General features: G+C 46.6%; 1 protein-coding gene across 3 annotated transcripts in view; it reads left to right on the top strand.

The window, feature by feature from the left end:
• The window catches only part of LOC105480844 (dedicator of cytokinesis 2), a 434,017-nt gene that overhangs the window by 389,745 nt on the left and 27,346 nt on the right, over positions 1-16,926 (top strand). For all 3 annotated transcript variants that reach the window (XM_011740035.2, XM_011740036.2, XM_011740037.2), the window contains 6 exons: positions 2,019-2,109; positions 3,182-3,301; positions 6,935-7,024; positions 8,603-8,707; positions 11,370-11,511; positions 16,405-16,486. In XM_011740035.2, coding sequence (XP_011738337.2) covers positions 2,019-2,109; positions 3,182-3,301; positions 6,935-7,024; positions 8,603-8,707; positions 11,370-11,511; positions 16,405-16,486 — 630 coding nt within the window. The remainder of the gene's footprint in view (positions 1-2,018; positions 2,110-3,181; positions 3,302-6,934; positions 7,025-8,602; positions 8,708-11,369; positions 11,512-16,404; positions 16,487-16,926) is intronic.

Genomic DNA, 16,926 nt, shown 5'->3' with positions numbered 1-16,926 from the left:
TGCATCTGTGAAAGCAGAAATCACTGAGCCTGAAATCTGCTTCTGGCTCTGGCTCTTTTAACCTGGATCTCAGTTTTCTCATTTTAATAGCATTGTTGGAATGATGAATTGATAAAAATACATGATAATAAAACACCCATTTGTTGAATGAATGAATGAATGAACGAATGAATGTTTCTGCCTGGGAAGCTCTCCCAACTCATCCCCTTCCCCTTCAGATCAACTGTTCTGCCATGGGAACCTTTCTAGAAGCCTCTCTTCTCCCCACCTGGATAAAGGCTGCTCTCCTAGTACCATAGACCACTCCTTCACAACACATATCATCGCTGTGTTCTTGCAGTTACGTATCTGATGATTTGATTCATGCCTGTCTCTTCTCCTAGACTTTAAATCCCAAACCCTGAGAACAGTGCCTGCTTTTGTCACTGCTTATCTCTAAGGCCTGGAATAGCCTGGATGCCCAGTACAGCTTTGCTGAAAGAATAAGTGAATGAACAAAATACTGACAGGGCATCCTAGCACAGCGGCTATCAAATCACCACTAGGTGACCATTCCTTGCCTCAAAATCTTTGGCGGTCCCTACCCTGATTTCAGGCGGCCTACATTTGTCCCACTGGCCCGTTTTATGTGGCCAGGAACCCTGAACATTCGCTGCTCCTTTAGTGAGCTTCGTGCAGAAAACGTTTTTCTCAAAAGGAACATAAATCTGAGCATTGAGACACGCGTTGAGTGGAGATGCCCGAGAAACCCTGTGTTGCCTGGTGTGAGACTGCGTCAGGGTGGAATGCTGGCACCATGGCAGGCATTCCCTGCCTCTCCTCTCCCAGGAAGAAATCAGCATCTCCCCTCACCACATTACTTAGAGTTGGGTTTAAATAAATCCTCCTAATGATATTCAAGTCACCAGTACAGTGGTTCATTGCCTCTGGATTCTGTTTCCAACGGTGGCAGGAGAGAATGTTTTGTAGAGGAATCTAGTTCACAGTGATAATAGATAACAGCTGCCGCTGCTCAGTGCCGGCTACAGGCTAATCACTTTCAGAGCATACTTGCATTTCTTAGCAGCGATGCGAGCTGTCATGTATTGAGCCTTTTGTAAGACACACATGGTCTCCTTGGCCCTTTATATGCCCAGTTACTTTATAGATAAGTTCTATGAGTGTTGCCATTTTACAGATGAGCAAACTAAGGCACAGAGAAATTAATTCACTCCTTAATACCTATTATGAATCAGTTATCTAAGAATTTTTCAAAGCACCCTGCCTTTGTCCTTGTTCCCATCCTCAGTACCCCTCAGTTATATTGCCGTCTCATGGTTCATAACTGGGATCTCACTTTTCAAAGGGACAGGAAGTTAAAATGTGACTGCAGTCAAATAGCTAACTCTTCCTACTGACAGCTCAAGGTCTCCCCGTGAATATCTGTTCTCCAGCCCCGATCCACTTCCTTTCATTACCAAAAAATGCACTTACTTACACCCAGAGAACTCTGGAGAGAGGGGTGGGAACTGTCCCTTACAGCTGCTGTGGCTTGTTCATACTCCTGCAATGACACAATGATTAAGAGTAGGGATCATGTCCTGACTCTTCTGTTTATTAGCACAGAACTCTAGATAAATTGTCTCGCTCTCCTTTGTTTATTTCTCTTGCTTGTCATATTGCATTGGCCAGAACATTCATTATCAAGTTGCATGTTATCTGGGATGGCACCTAACCTGTCCAGGCCATAGTTCTCTCATCTGAAAATAGGAATTCCTGAGACTCATCTCACAGGGTTGTCATAAAGATTAAGTAACCTAAGAAATTTAAAATACTTAGCACAGTACCTGGCATGCACTAAGTACCCAACACACACTAGGTGCTGTCATTATCACCCACACAAAGGGCTGGTTATCCAGGAAGGAGGGCTTTCTTGCCACCCAGAGAGGTACCCAGTTGTTCTCTGGGCTCCTGCTTGTCCCTGCCAGGTGTCTCCTTGTCACTGCGCCTGGTAGCTCAGCATATTTTCCCTCAAACAGGTACCTGTACAAACTCCGCGATCTTCACCTGGACTGTGACAATTACACAGAGGCTGCCTACACGCTCCTTCTCCACACTTGGCTTCTCAAGGTACTGTCACTTTGGGTGAAGGGCATTTATTCTGGGATCCTGACAGGGCCTCACAGCAAGTTAAAGAGTGAAAAAAGAAAAAAAAAAAAAGAAGAAGAAGAATCCAAATACTTTTTTTTTTTCTTTTTTTTTTTTTTTTGAGACGGGGTCTCGCTCTGTCACCCAGGCTGGAGTGCAGTGGCCGGATCTCAGCTCACTGCAAGCTCCGCCTCCCGGGTTCACGCCATTCTCCTGCCTCAGCCTCCCGAGTAGCTGGGACTACAGGCGCCCGCCACCTCGCCCGGCTAGTTTTTTGAATAATCCAAATACATTTTGTTTTGCTCTGTGTCTCCAAACTCTTGAGCTGGCAGGGTACTTTTTGCACTGCTTCCCCGGTCACATGTGGTTTTGAGTGATCTTTACATTTAGCAACAACAACACCCCTCCGAGATATGTTTTGCAGTTTTATATAATATCTAAACTGCTATTAACAGTAAATCATTGGCATGCCCACTGAGCTGCATTCCTTCTGTTGAGAACTTAGCTGTAGCTGGCAAAAAAATCAGAATGATTTCCTTTGGCTTTGGGAGAGCTGGGAGCATGTTTCTTAGGGGTTCGAAGTAAATCCCTACAAAGCGCACACAGAGAGCCAACAAAGAGTAAGATAAATGCAACTCAACAAAAATCAGGAGGCTTCACAAGTGGAAATTGCAGCCCGGCATCTCTCTGACTGACCACTGGCACCCAGGACAGGCCCCGGGGAAGCTAGCAGAGGGGAGGGCGTTTGCAGGGCTTCATCGGACTCCTAATCACTGTGGTTTTAATATTTCACGTCCCCTCATTTGTCTGTTTTGGAACTTGGGACATTAGTGCTGCTTGGAGGGCAACTTCCAAATATCCTGGGTACTCATGCCTCAAAAGGGCAGCCTCTCCAGTGGTACCCCAAGTTTCCAGAAGTAAGCTGAGTTCAAGAAAGGAGGAGAGACCGAAAGGACAGGGTGTGGGGAGTGCGGTTCCTGCCTTTAATCCTGGGAAGACACCTGCTCTCGGCAGCCTCTGGCCCTGTGTGACTTCCTGTGTCTTCTCTTTGTAGTGGTCGGATGAGCAGTGTGCATCACAGGTCATGCAGACGGGCCAGCAACACCCCCAGACACACCGGCAGCTCAAGGAGACGCTCTACGAGATCATCATAGGCTACTTTGACAAAGGAAAGGTAATCTATCCCTGCCGCCCTCTCTCTGTGGGGACCCTGGCCACTGGAAGGGTAGTTCCCTCCCAAACCCTATATCCAATCCATCCTCAGCTCTGTCAGATATCCCTCCAAATCCTAACTCTGATCACTTCTCTCCACTTCCTCTGCATCTCCATTCCTTCCACCTCCATGTAAGGCACTGACATGGCTCACCTGGGCACTGCAATGGATCCTACACAATTTTCTTGCTTCCTCTACTACCCCCAACATATCATCCTCCATAGAGAAGATAGGATGATCATAAAACATAGATTGGATTATGCCATTCCCCTGCTCGCAATTTCTTAATGGCTCCCCCAATCTACTTAAAACAAAGTACACAATCCCTCCCATGGCCCATGAGGCTCCACATGAGCTGTGCCCTGTCTGCCTCTCTCATTTCATCCCTGCTGGGGTCCCTCTTGCTCACGTGCTCTATGCCAACCTCTTTTCAAACTCAGGGGCTTTGTACTTGCTTTTGCCAGCTGGAAGCATTCCTCTACCATAGCTGCCCACTGGAAGGCCGGGATTCACTCAGATGCCACATGCTAAGGAGGCCTTCCCTGACCACCACTAGACAAACCAGCAGCACCTCTGCACCAGGTTACCCTTATGGCTTCTTCAAAGCACTTGTTCCTATGAGACATCATCTTGTTCATTTTCCTTTTACTTGTTTATTTTCTGGCTCCCCAATTTAGAATGCCATGAGATCAGAGACTTGTCTTGTCCACTGCTAAATGCCCAGTGACTAGGACAGAACCTAGAAAGTCTCCAGTGAATATGTAGGCCTGTGTCCTAGGTTCTGTTCTAATCACTGGGCATTCATAAATGAATGAACTGAATGGATGAATGACATGCACTGTCATCCTTGATCTTTAAACAGCAAGGATGCTTGGTTGTATTTGGTCAGGAGATTGGCCAGACCAGCTGCTGCCCAGCTCCAGCCTCTGGTGGACCTTCAGGAAGTACCAGCCCCAAAACTTCCATGCACCCTATAGAGAACATAGATCGGTGGCCACATGCTCAAGCTCTGGGGCCAGATGACCCAGCTGCAATCCTTGTTTCTTTACCACCTACCCTTCCCTTGACCTAAGAGACTCCAATCCCCACCCATAACAGTGAAATGCTAATGGTACCTTCTTTCTAGTTGTGCTGTGAAATAGAGTGAGAAAATGCAGGTAGAGCACCTGGCGTAGGACCTAGTGCATAGTAATAGCTGGTGAAATGTCAGTAATCGTCATCATTACCCTACTCCACCACTTCCTCTCTCAAGCCTTTCTTGAGTCCTCTGGCTTACCTGCAGCCCTCCCTCTCCTCTGCATTGCAAGACCTCTTACAGTTTATCAGGACGTAATTTAGCACTTAATTTGGGCCTGTCCTGTCGCTGTAGTTTATTGCATCTGTCTTAGTCGGATCCCTCTACCTTTTCTGGAAAGATAAAATGAGGTAATGTCTGTGGAAGGGCTTATAAATTCCCAAGACTCAAGCAGTTGGAGAGCACTGTTTTCATAATTTACAATTATAAGCCTCTTGAGGGCAGAGATGCTGCCATCCCTTGAACCTCCTGCCCTGCTGGGTGTCAAGTCAGAGCTTACTATTTGTTTATCAGCTGATTAAGTAGGTTGCAGTGTGAGAGCCTAAAAGTACATGTTGAGCTTTGTCCTCAGCAAGATATTCAATTCAGCGCACTCTGTGCTGAGCAGAGAGGAAAAAGGCATGATCCCCAGCCTCAAAGAACTTACTGTCTAGTGGGCAAAACAGACATGCCAATAATAATCTCTTTTGCATTGCTCTTTGGCATTATGCAATGACAGGGAAAAAGGCAAGGGAACAGGGTGGTGCCAAAGTACTTTGGGAGCAGAGAGGAGGGAGCAGATGGGTACGGCTTACCCTGAAAGTCGCTGCTATGAAAGCTTCTAGAAGGAAGCCCAAACTCCTCAGCACCCCGTCAGCTTTCCTTCCCCATACCTCCTCAGGGAGGCTCATTGCTCCAGGCACACATGCTGCCTTTCTAATCCATAAGTTCATCTCTCCATCACCCGACGGACTCCTCTAAATTGCTCAAAACCAAACGATTTCATCTATTGATGTATATACTTTGTCCAGTTATGTTCCATGAGAGCAGAGTCTGTCTTGTCCATCTTTATATCTGTTTCGTTACTGCACACCACACCATGCCCAGAACCCAGCATGTGCTTAAAAATGAATGTGTAAGACTCAGAGAAATCAGTGACTGCTGGAGGTCCCAGTGGCCACACAGGCAGAACTGGGAGGAAATCCCAGGCACCTGACTTCCTGCCCCGACGCTTCCCTGGTCTCTTAGTGATTTCTTAACCCATGGGGAGAGCCTTTCTTCTCCCTGTTCATATTACAGTGACAAGTAGACAAAGACCTATACTTGAGCCCAACAGTCCCCTGGCCTCAGCCCAGGGGGATTACCCCCACCTTCTGGTTCAGGGTGAAGAGAAAACCTCAGCCTGGCCCGTACACTTGGTTCCTCCTCCTAGCACATAAAGCATTTTTATGCTGCTTGCTAAGCTGTCCGTGGGTTTACAGCCGTGGCGTCTCCACTCGGCACTTGGTTTTATTTATTTTTATGCTTGGATGCAGAGAGAGCACTTTTGCTACACAGCTCACACTGCATATTGGCAACCTCCCCTCTCTCCTCCTCCTACCTCCCCCAGCTTCTCCATTTAGGTGCATTTTCCATTTTAAACTGAAGGTGAAATGTAATGGGTATCCCTTGAGATTGCCAGCCTCCGGTCCGCCCTGCATCTCCCCTGACTCTGCAGACCATCCTGACCTCCTCCGGTCTAAGAGAGTGATGTGATCTATTGACTCTCGTCTAAGACAGAGAAGAGAAGTATCTACTGTGTTTAGGGATAAAAAGTCTTAATTTTTTTTAATACTCTAGCACCACCCCTCCCACCTCTATGCTACCTGACTCCTTACTTCCACACGTCAAATAATCCCAATAAAAAGTGTCAGGATTGGCAGAGTAGAAGAATCCCAGGACTGCATATCAGGAGAACTGGGGCCTGGCCCCAACTTTGTCCCTGGAAACTCTGACCTTGGGCCACCTTGTTCACTTCTCTGTGAACCATTTATCTTTGGAAAAGGGGGCCAATACTTCTCTGAGGAGGTGAGGGAATCAAAGGTTTCATTCACTAAACACGAGCATGTGGGAGGCAAGGACTGAAGAGCAAGGCCCTGGAGACACACACGGAGGCTTGCATCCCGACTCTGCTTTTAGTGAGACGTTTGACCCAGGACAGGTTGCCAGGCCTCTCTGAACCTCTGTTTCTAACCTGGACAATGAAGATGGTGTCAGTTACCTCTCAGAGTGGTTGTGAAGAATCAGAGAGCGCGTAATTAAAGGGTTTAGCCTCATCTGTGCCTGCTCAATTATTTATCAAGAAACTCAGGTGAGAGGCCAGAGGAAGGTCGTCCTCTCTAGGAAGCCCCCCAATCCCTCTGAATGGGGGGTGGGTCTGGATCAGAGCGAGGTTTCCACTCAGTCCCAGGAAGCACAGCTAAGCCGGGGTCCCTTCCTCAGCAAGGGCTCTGCAAACCTGGAGGTGCTGCCTCACCTTTGTCCCTGTGACCTTCCTGTAGATGTGGGAAGAGGCCATCAGTCTGTGCAAGGAGCTGGCGGAACAGTACGAGATGGAGATCTTTGACTATGAGCTGCTCAGCCAGAACCTGGTAAGGCATCCCCTGGGAAGGCTGAATGCCCTGCAGCCTGGGTGCTCAGGGCCTCAGCTCACCCAAGATCCTGGGGAGATGGGGATGAGGGCCAGGCGGGGTTGGGGAAATAGAAAATGAATGGAAGGAGGACCTGAGCGAGGCTGTACTGAGCATCTCCCTTCCCGTTCGGAGTATTTCCAAAGAGAGATGTCGTGGGGAAATGCTTCGGTGACAGCATCTCAGAGGGAGCATTGAGTACCTGCATGGGGCTGCAACTGCCGCCGCCGCCACAGCCCCAATAAACGCTGTGCTACATTTTCAGTAAAAGTTCCACAAATCACTAAACCAATTAAATAAAAACACAAATTTGTGCTTTCTGATTAACAGATAAATCACATTAAAATGCTCCCCATCTGGTTACTCCCATTAGCATCGATGCTCACGATTTGGTGGGGGAAGTGGAGAGCAGGGGAAGCCAGCCCAGCTGATCCTGCTTGTACTGCAGAAGCCTGGGTTTGGCGGGGAGTTGGACTCTGCAGGGAAATGCAGAACTTTTTGGCTGCTTCCCTCCCACCCACACTCCCCACATATTTTCTGGCTGCCTGAGCAGCAGGACCCCAGGGACCCTCTTAGCCCATTTAGAGAGGCCAGGCCAGCGACTTACAGAGTCAGAATGTTAGAAAAGGATTGATAGCTTTTGGTTGGGGGAAGGTATGGTGATCTTGTTAAAAACAACTGAGCTGTTAACTGTTTTCACTGTTTGTAAGATGATATGCAAATACACACACCAAGAGACACCTGATACCTACCCCACGTGTACCTCCACATAGATGTTCGCCAATGCCTATGCCCAAGACACACACACACACACACACACAGAGGATACATTCAGACACACACTAATGTATGTGTACTTGCCTGCACAGAGTCCACATCACACAGGCATCTGTCTAGATCCACATGTATCTTCCAGATTGTATCAAATGGAAGATGCCATCGATCATACATCATTCTTTTTATTGTGCCATGTCATGATTCCTTCAGAGCCAACTGCAGTTATAAGATGCCATTAGGTGTAAAGTAAGATTCAGACTGTTTCCAGAGATGTTAAAATATGGAAAACACACACCTCTTAGAAAAGATGAAATGTCTTAGGTATACATGCACAGGAAAACATCTGTATCCGGGGACATTTATTCATTCCATAGCCTCACAAATCCATGCCCAAGTGTGCATGGAGGTGGGAGCAGAGATGCAATGATGGGAACCCTGGATGCAGTTTACTGGGTTCAGCTCCATGCTTACTGGCTGCTTTATGAGATACCATTTCTTTATCTGCAAAATGGAGATACTCATGGGATTACTACAAGGATGATTCAAGTAACCACGCTAGTGCAGGTAGAGTGATTAACACAGTCCCTGGTATACTGTAAATGTAGCTATTACTATTGTGATTATAGACATAGCACAGATATACAAATATGTGCACATGGCTCATTGGTTCTGGTATAATAATGTCTTCACTAAGGCCTCTTGGAGTTGAATGTGCCTTTGATACACATCTGTGTTGCAACAAACCTTGTTTTCTTCCTTTAGATCCAGCAGGCAAAATTCTATGAAAGCATCATGAAAATCCTCAGGCCCAAACCAGACTACTTTGCTGTTGGGTACTACGGACAGGGATTCCCCTCCTTCCTGCGGGTGAGTCTGAGGGTGACTTGGACACCAGGCAAGAGCCCCGGGGCCTCGGCATCTCAGCGGTCCCTCTATGCTTTGAGGATTTGCTTGTGCTCAGAAGCGGTGCTCTTCTCTGAGTGCTGCCCCCATCCCCAGGAGACTCCCCAGTCAATGCTCCCATCCTAATCACCAACATCTCTCATCTACTGTGTTTCTTTAACTACACAGCAACTACGGCTGCCTCGTGAGGTAGTGAGTTTCCCGTCACTGGAATGAGGTGTTCAAAGAGTGGCTGGAGGACGTTTGCTGGCAGAGGTTTGCTGCCAGGAGTTACTGTAGAGCAGTCATTCTCAGACCTTTTGGTTTCAAAACCTTCTTTCTCTTTTAAAAATGATTGAGGACCCCAAAGAACTTGTGTGTATAAAGATAATCTCTATCTACATTTACCACGTGAGAAATTAAGAAAATGTTTTTTAAAGTGTTCATTTATTTGAAAATACAAAAATGGTCCAGGCATGGTGGCTGATGCCTGTAATCCCAGCACTTTGGGAGGCTGAAGTGGGCAGATTACTTGAGCTCAGGAGTTCAAGACCAGCCTAGCTAACATGGTGAAACCCTGTCTCTACAAAAAACACAAAATTTAGCTGGGTGTGGTGATACGCACCTATAATCCCAGCTATTTGGGGCCTGAGACAGGAGAATTACTTGAACCCAGAAGGCTGAGGCTACAGTGAGTCATGATGGAGCCACTGCACTCCATCCAGCCTGGGTAACAAAGAGAGACCCTGTTTCAAAAAATAAATAAAATTAAAAAAAATAAAAACAGCAATAATAAACCCATTACATGTTAACATAAACTGCAATTTTAGGAAAAAAACCTCTATTTTCCAATAAAAAAAATCAGTGAAAATCACGAGATTGCTTCACATTTCTGCAAATCTCTTTAATGTCTGACTTAAGACATCTAGATTCTCATGTCTGCTTCTGCAATCTGTTGCGATCACACATCTCGCAGCCTTGGAAAGCTCCTTTGTACCCTCATGGGAGAATGAGAATGAAAAGGATAAATAACAGCTTTCATGTTATTGTGAAAACAGTGTGATCTTGTGGTTCCTGAGAGGGTCTTGGGACCCTCAGGTGTCCCTGGAGCACAGTTTCTGAACCACTGCTGTCGTGGCTTATTTACCCATCATGTGTTGAATTGGATTAGATCACCAGTAGGCTGCCTTCAGTCTGGGAGTCTATGGTTCAATTCTGGGGTAAGGGAAATACAACAGAAATGGCAAATCTGGTCTCCAACCTCACTTGATTTAGTCTAGTCAAGGAGATAAATCACTCACAGTTACTGATCGACAATCGATGTGGAGGCGAGGGTGGGCCTGCAGGAGTGACTGCCATGAGTTGCAGAGAGGGGTGCGGGCTTCATGGAGGAAGTAGAGGCAGCTTCCCACACCTGGGTGTACATCAGAATCCCATGGGGAACTTGTTAAAAGTACAGACTCCTGGGCCCCACTCCCACAGATTCCATTTCAGCAGGTCTGGAGTGGGCCCTGGGCATCTGAATTTTTTTCTTTTCTTTTCTTTTTTTTTTTGAAACGGAGTCTTTCTGTGTCGCCCAGGCTGTAGTGCAGTGGCCTGATCTCAGCTCACTGCAACCTCTGCCTCCCGGGTTCAAGCTATTATCCTGCCTCAGGCTCCCAGGTAGCTGGGACTTCAGGAAGGCAGCACCACACCCAGTTAATTTTTAGTAGGGACAGGGTTTCACCATGTTGGCCAGGATGGTCTCTATCTCTTGACCTCATGATCCACCTGTCTTGGCCTCCCAAAGTGCTGGGATTACAGGAGTGAGCCACCGCTCCCAACTGGGAATCTGAATTTTTAAAAGTCTTCTAGGCTCCTTGGACAATCAGCTAGGTTTGGAAACACTGATATGTAGAGATAAATGACAGATGTGTGTTTGGATAGAAGAACTTAGGGGCCATTTTAGGCAGTATGGATGGCACAGATGTCTAGAGCAGAGTTTCTCAACCTCAGCACTATTGATATTTTGGGCCTGAAAATTCTTCATTGTGGGGCTGTGCTGTGCATTGTAGGATGTTAGCAGCCTACCCCGAAGGTTCTAGTAGCATCCCCCACTCTCAGTTGTGACAACCAAAAGATGTTTCCAGATACTGCCGACGTCCCTTGGGGGACATCACCTTTAGTTGAGAACCACTGGTCTATAAGAGACGAACATGGTGAGGAAGGATAAAGAGTGTGTTTTCACAGGCTTAGAGCCAGAAGCCAGGTGATGAGGATATGAAAGCTGAGTCCTTCCAGACCACAGGTCCAGCCCACATGGTCCATTACAGGCAACGGGGAAATGTTGTGGCCATGTATATAGGAGAGTGGGTGTGACACAGTGAAACCTGAGTGAGTAATTATTCTGGAAACTGTACATAGGATGGTAAGAAGAAAGTTCTCAGCATCCATGATCTTCCCTTCCTCTAGACTCTTTAGAGTAGTGATGGCCTCTGCTAGGTCAGTGAGTTGAGCTCTTCCTTTCCCCCTGTAGGGAAACCAAGAGGAGAGCGATGCACTGGAGGTCCCCATAGACTGTGGTCATTTTACAAGCTCCCCAGCTTTGCTTGGCCCCTTTCTTCATACCTGAGTCCCCAAATCTCTAATGAGCATCCTTTCTCTGCAGAACAAAGTGTTCATCTACCGCGGGAAGGAGTATGAGCGAAGAGAAGATTTCCAGATGCAGCTGATGACCCAGTTCCCCAATGCAGAGAAGATGAACACCACCTCTGCCCCGGGAGATGATGTGAAGAATGCTCCAGGCCAGTGTATCCTTGGAGAATGCCCTAGCCAATGGGCCAGACCTGAGCAGCCCTGCCGGGGCTGCAGCCCACAAAGACCCACCTTAGAGCTCACAGCTGCTGCCAGAATCATTGCAATGGTGCCGTGTCGCAGGAACATGCAACATGTTCTTTGGATCCATGTTCTTTGGATCCTTTTCTGGTCTCTTCATGATCCTGGTATCTCGAGCTCTGTTTGGTTTGGAAATTTTGTCTCCATTTCCTGTTATCTTTGGTGCTTTTTAAAAAGTGCATGAATGTGAGCTACAATGTCAACTCCGTGGTCGCTCTGGCTTGCTCTCTGCAGTAAGTTCCCATCTCCTGTGGTGCCTGTTACAGAGTGACTCCCAGTAAATATTCGAGATGAGATCCAAAGAACCCATCTCAATACATTGTAAATGTTGTATGCATTGATTAATTCACTCAGTCACTCATTCTTATATTGAATACTCTCAAGCCCTTACTCTATGCTAAGCAAGGTGCAAGGGACTGGAGATTTTCATTCACAAAATGGTCCTACGTTCAGGGAGCTTACAGTGTAGCAACTAAAAGAGGCATTAAGTGACTAACTCCTCTATTCCATATTTATTTACAAAAATATAATCTGTGCCTCGAGGAAGCCATGCAGAGTACTGTGGTTGGGAAAGGAGAGAAGGCATCCTTGAGGAAGGGGACGTTTGAGATGACAAACAACCAAAGCTTAGCAGGAGGTGGGGAGAATATCCCAGACAGAAGGAGGGAAGCTTCTGTGCAGAGGCCTTAGGCAGTAAGGAGCATAGCAGTCTCCACGAACTGAAATGATGCCACATTGCCATCATAATAAAATCAAAACTGCTAAGCAAGGCCTGCAAGGCCATCCATGATCTGACCCCTGCCTGCCTGTTCAGCGTCATCACTCCCCATCCTTCTTTCCCTTTATCACATCCCTCTGACCACAGTGGTCTTGTTTCTGTTCCTGTGATGTGCCCAGCTTGTTGCCGCCTCTGAGCATTCATATTCTCTGTTCCCTCTGCTTGGGGTGCCCTTCCTCAGCTCCTTACATGACTAGCTGTCTCTTACCCATCAGACCCTAGCTTGGCGTCACCTTCTGGAAGAGGTCTGCCATGGCCTTTCTATTGTCAAATGTGGCCTTTTCTGAACTCTTCATGACCCTGGTATCTCAAGCTCCATTTTCCTTGGAAAATCTGTCTCAATTTGCCTTTATCTCTGGCACTTTTTAAACATGCATGGAGGTGAGCTAGAATGTAAGCTCCATGAGGGAAGATGCTTGCCCTAGCTTGCTCCCTGCAGTTAAGTCCCCCTCTCCCTGGTGCCTGGTACAAAGGGACTCCCAGTAAATATTTGTTGATTAATAGAAATGAAAAGGAAACAACACAGAAAGAGGAAAGAAGAAAAGAGATAAATAAATAGAGAAAGGGAAGAAGGAGGCAGAGAAGCAGCCAGCTCGCTTGGAGTACACAGTACACAGAAGTCACATGGGGTGATGCTAGGGTGCAGTATAAGTGAGTGCCAGTGCGGCCAAGCATGGTGTTTAGCAGGCCAGCAGCTGCTGTTGGGCAACAGACAGGATTCGCATGGTAGGGAGCATATAAATGCAAGAATACGGCCAACTGCTGAGCCAGGGAGAGCATTAACTCAGCCTAGCTCCCAGCATTGCACCCTTTAGCACAAATTAAGTTACAGCGTTTAAAATGGGGTTAACAGGTTGCATGGCTGGTCTGCTCAGTCTGCTGTACTTTAATCCAAATATTCTTCTCTCCGGTGGTAAATATTCATCTGTAACCTTTTCATTATGCTTGCCTGCCCTGCGTACCTGCTCTATCATGGTTATTTGCAGGAGGAAACGCAACTGGTGGTGGGCTGGGCTAGTTACAAATATGAGTCTGGTTATAGGCGAGACATGGGATTAGTTCTAAGGCCTTTCTAAGTGGACCTCCTGGGATTGAACAGCTCTGTGGCCTTTTAACATGAGGCTAGGGAGAGAGTACGTGTTCCTGGGACATAGCTTTCCCCCGGTTCAGTGCCAGGTGGCAGGTACAAAAGAAAAGGGGAAGGGCTATTATTTGCTAACTGTCCTTTTCATGGAACTGAGGGCTTTATATCCTATAAAACCCTCTAAGGGGAGTGTTGATTTTCCCTATTTCATGGAGAAGAAATATGTGGGGCAGAGAAGTAAAGTGGTTTGCCTAAGGTTACAAAGCTAGTTAGTGATGGAACCAGTACTTAAACCTCACGATCTGTCTGTCTGAAAACCTATGTTCTGGTACACCATTGTTTTTTAAAAGATTGATGAACAGCATTCTCTTTATTAACTGTTTACCATGTACTAGGCATTTTACATGCATTGTTGTTTTACCCTCCAATACTTCTACAAGTTAGGTATTATTGCTTTCTGCATTTTGCTCATAGGAAAACTGAGGCTCACAGAATTTAAGCAGCTTGCACAAGGTCACAACTAGGAAGTGATGGAGCTGGGATTGGAACCCAGGCCTGCTTTTTGACAAAATATTGAGTTCTTAATGCTCTCTTCTCTTGCCTTCACTTGCGAAAAAGCTGATAAGCAGTCTGAGAGGGTGACAGATCTCATTTCTCACTTAGGTATCCAAGTAGGGAACAATCATTGAAAGCCAAAGTCTCTTTGTAGGGGGTCTGCAGTTGCCCAGCCCTCTGGGGCCCCAGTTCCACGCATACATTCAGCATGTGGCATAACAACCTCACCAGCCATCCCCCTGGCACAACTTCAGGGGACTCGTGTCGCAGACTTCCCCAGGACAGGTTTGGATTCTCCTCTTGGGCCAAGACCAGTGGCCAAGATCAGTCAAGACCATGACCTAGAACCTTCTCTAAAACAGGGGTCTGCAAACTTTCTGGAAGGGGTCAGATGGGCAGTATTTTAGTCTTTGTGACCACGCAGTCTCTGTCACAACTACTCAGCTCTGCTGTTGTAGTGGGAGAGCAGCCACTGAAAACCCAAAAATGCACAGGTATTGCTGTGTTCCAATAAAACTCTATGGACACTAAAATTTAAACTTTCTATCATTTTCACATGTTACAAAATACTCTTTTTCCCTCCATTGAAAACTATTCTTAGCCTCTGGGCCTTACAAAAACAAGCAGTGAACCAGATTTGACCACAGGACCGTAGTTTGCCAACCCCTGCCCTAGACTTAATCCAGAGTGATTTTCTTCCCAGAGCAGGCTGTTGGCCACATGGCTTGAGAAAGAAAAGGGTTTTCCTGAAAATCGTAGAAATACTTTCACTGAGATTTATTCATTCGTGTTAAACATTTTCCTCTCTCATGAAGAGAAATCTATTTAAGGCAGAAACAGGCATCAGAAGTAAATCAATGAAAACCCTAACATATTAGCATAGAGTAAGTTCATCAGAGAGAGGCAATTCAATTTAATCTGGAACTAGGTTTTGGTCATTTCTTATGTGTGAAAGAACCATAGTCTCTGCCATGAAGAAGCTCACGATCTGGGCAGGAATGGATGGTGTGAGGTGGGCTAGGGGGAGGAGGAAGCCAACAGGGAGCTGGAGGGTATATCCTAAGAGAAGCACAGACGAAGGCTGTGGAAAGCCAAAGGAAAGAAAACAATTCCCAACTGGGGGGTGAATTTTGTTTTCATGGACTGTGGTGTTTGACATCTGTCCAAAGGGTTCACAAGAGAGGGATACTGATGAGGGAAAAGGTTCCAAGGAAAGGGAGTAGTAGGATCCATTGGATATCCAGATAATGATGAAAAAATGGGTGAAGGCCATGTTGGCCTAGCTTTGAATGCTAGCCGGAAGAGTTCTTGATTCCTTAGTTGGCAGACATGTCAGGCCCAGGTGAAGATTTTTTTGGAGTCATGGTGGTCATTGGGTAGAATAGAGGGAAAAGACCTTGAATACCTAGATAAAAGATGTGGGTAAAGAAGAAATGGGAGGTAGGGAAAGGGAAGAGGGTCAGGAATGGGACCAGTGACCGCTGACTTTGTTCATCCAGTTTGCCATATTGTCAGCTTAAAAGGACTAAAGACAGATCTAGAAGAGGCATGACAAGGGTCTGACCCACATAGTGCCTCTCCAGTGTCTAGGCCTGTTGCAGACATCACTCATCCACCATGGGACTGTTTTCCACTGAGTCTGAACACAGCTCCTTACCATCCTGCTGCAGGGAGTTGCTTTCAAATTCTCAGAGTTGGAGTGCAAAATGACATTTATTTGCATATTCTATAGCAGTGCTTCTCAAACTTTAGCATGCATATGTATCACCCAAGGATCTTTCACAGATCCGGACTCAGTTGGTTCTCAGATAGTCCAGAGTCTCCACTTCTAACAAACTTACAGGTGATGCTGATACTACTGGTCAGAGGGTCACCTTTGAGTAGCGAGTCCAGAGTGAAAGAATTCTGAGCTTAGAGTTAAAGGACCTGAATACAAACTTGGATCTGTTCTTACAAGTTGTGTGACCTTCAACAAGTGGCCTGGCTTCTCTGGCCTTGAAGGGGACAATTTAGGTTAATAATGCACTCAGTGGAATTGAGAAGATCAAATGAAATCATGAGGAGATGTACTCTGCAATTGATTTGAGAGCTATAAATTCATTCAATGGTATTATTATTAATGATAATATAACGATGATGATTAAACACCACTAGCCAACTCTGTTTATAGGGGCTGAGCCCTGGCATAAGGTTGCAAGGTGACAGCACTGATAAGGACCTCAGTAACTAACTAGTCATTAGTGCCTAGTGGGCAGCAGCAACCTGAGGTTCATCATTCAGTAAAAATGTGGCTCCATAAAGGCTGGCCTGGAAGGTCTCAGCAAGGACCAGCTATACTTAAAACTGTCCCTGCAGCCAACAGATATAAGTCCTTAACTACATGGATTTCAGACATCCAGTGCTTCACTGTCCAGCCTGTCTTGGATGAACACCCCAGGTTCAAGAATAAGCCAGTGCCTGACCAGATTATAAAGTAAGACTCATTGTCCACAGGGAAGAAGGATGGGGAAGAGAACCCATTGGGACCACCAAACTGGGCTGGTGGCAGAACAGACCCCAGTGTCTTTCTAGTTCCTTCTCCATCTTAGCCAGTTTGTTCCCCCGTTTTCCTCTTGGGCAAAGAATCACCCTCCAATTAGCTGGGCTCTGCCCCTGACAAGGCTGAAGCCAGGAAGGATGGGAGGGCCAGGGTTATGGCTCAGCAAATCCTCAGCAAGCATTGAGCATTTGCTCAACTGGATGCACTCAGCCTATTTGTTGCTCAGGTTGATCTCAGAGTGGCCCCAGGGAGTCCACAAACAGAGTGTGACTGAGCAAGTGATAGGCAGGGTGGAGACAGGGGACCTTGGCCATGCTGAGCACATGCTCCCAGAGGGACATCTTCTCAGCACGTGTGAAGGTTGTACATTGACA

This window comes from Macaca nemestrina, chromosome 6 (assembly GCF_043159975.1).
Source record: "Macaca nemestrina isolate mMacNem1 chromosome 6, mMacNem.hap1, whole genome shotgun sequence".
Classification (NCBI taxonomy): Eukaryota; Metazoa; Chordata; class Mammalia; order Primates; family Cercopithecidae; genus Macaca; species Macaca nemestrina.
Note: the sequence above shows the minus strand (reverse complement) of the source record. Positions and strands in the feature narration are given on the sequence as shown.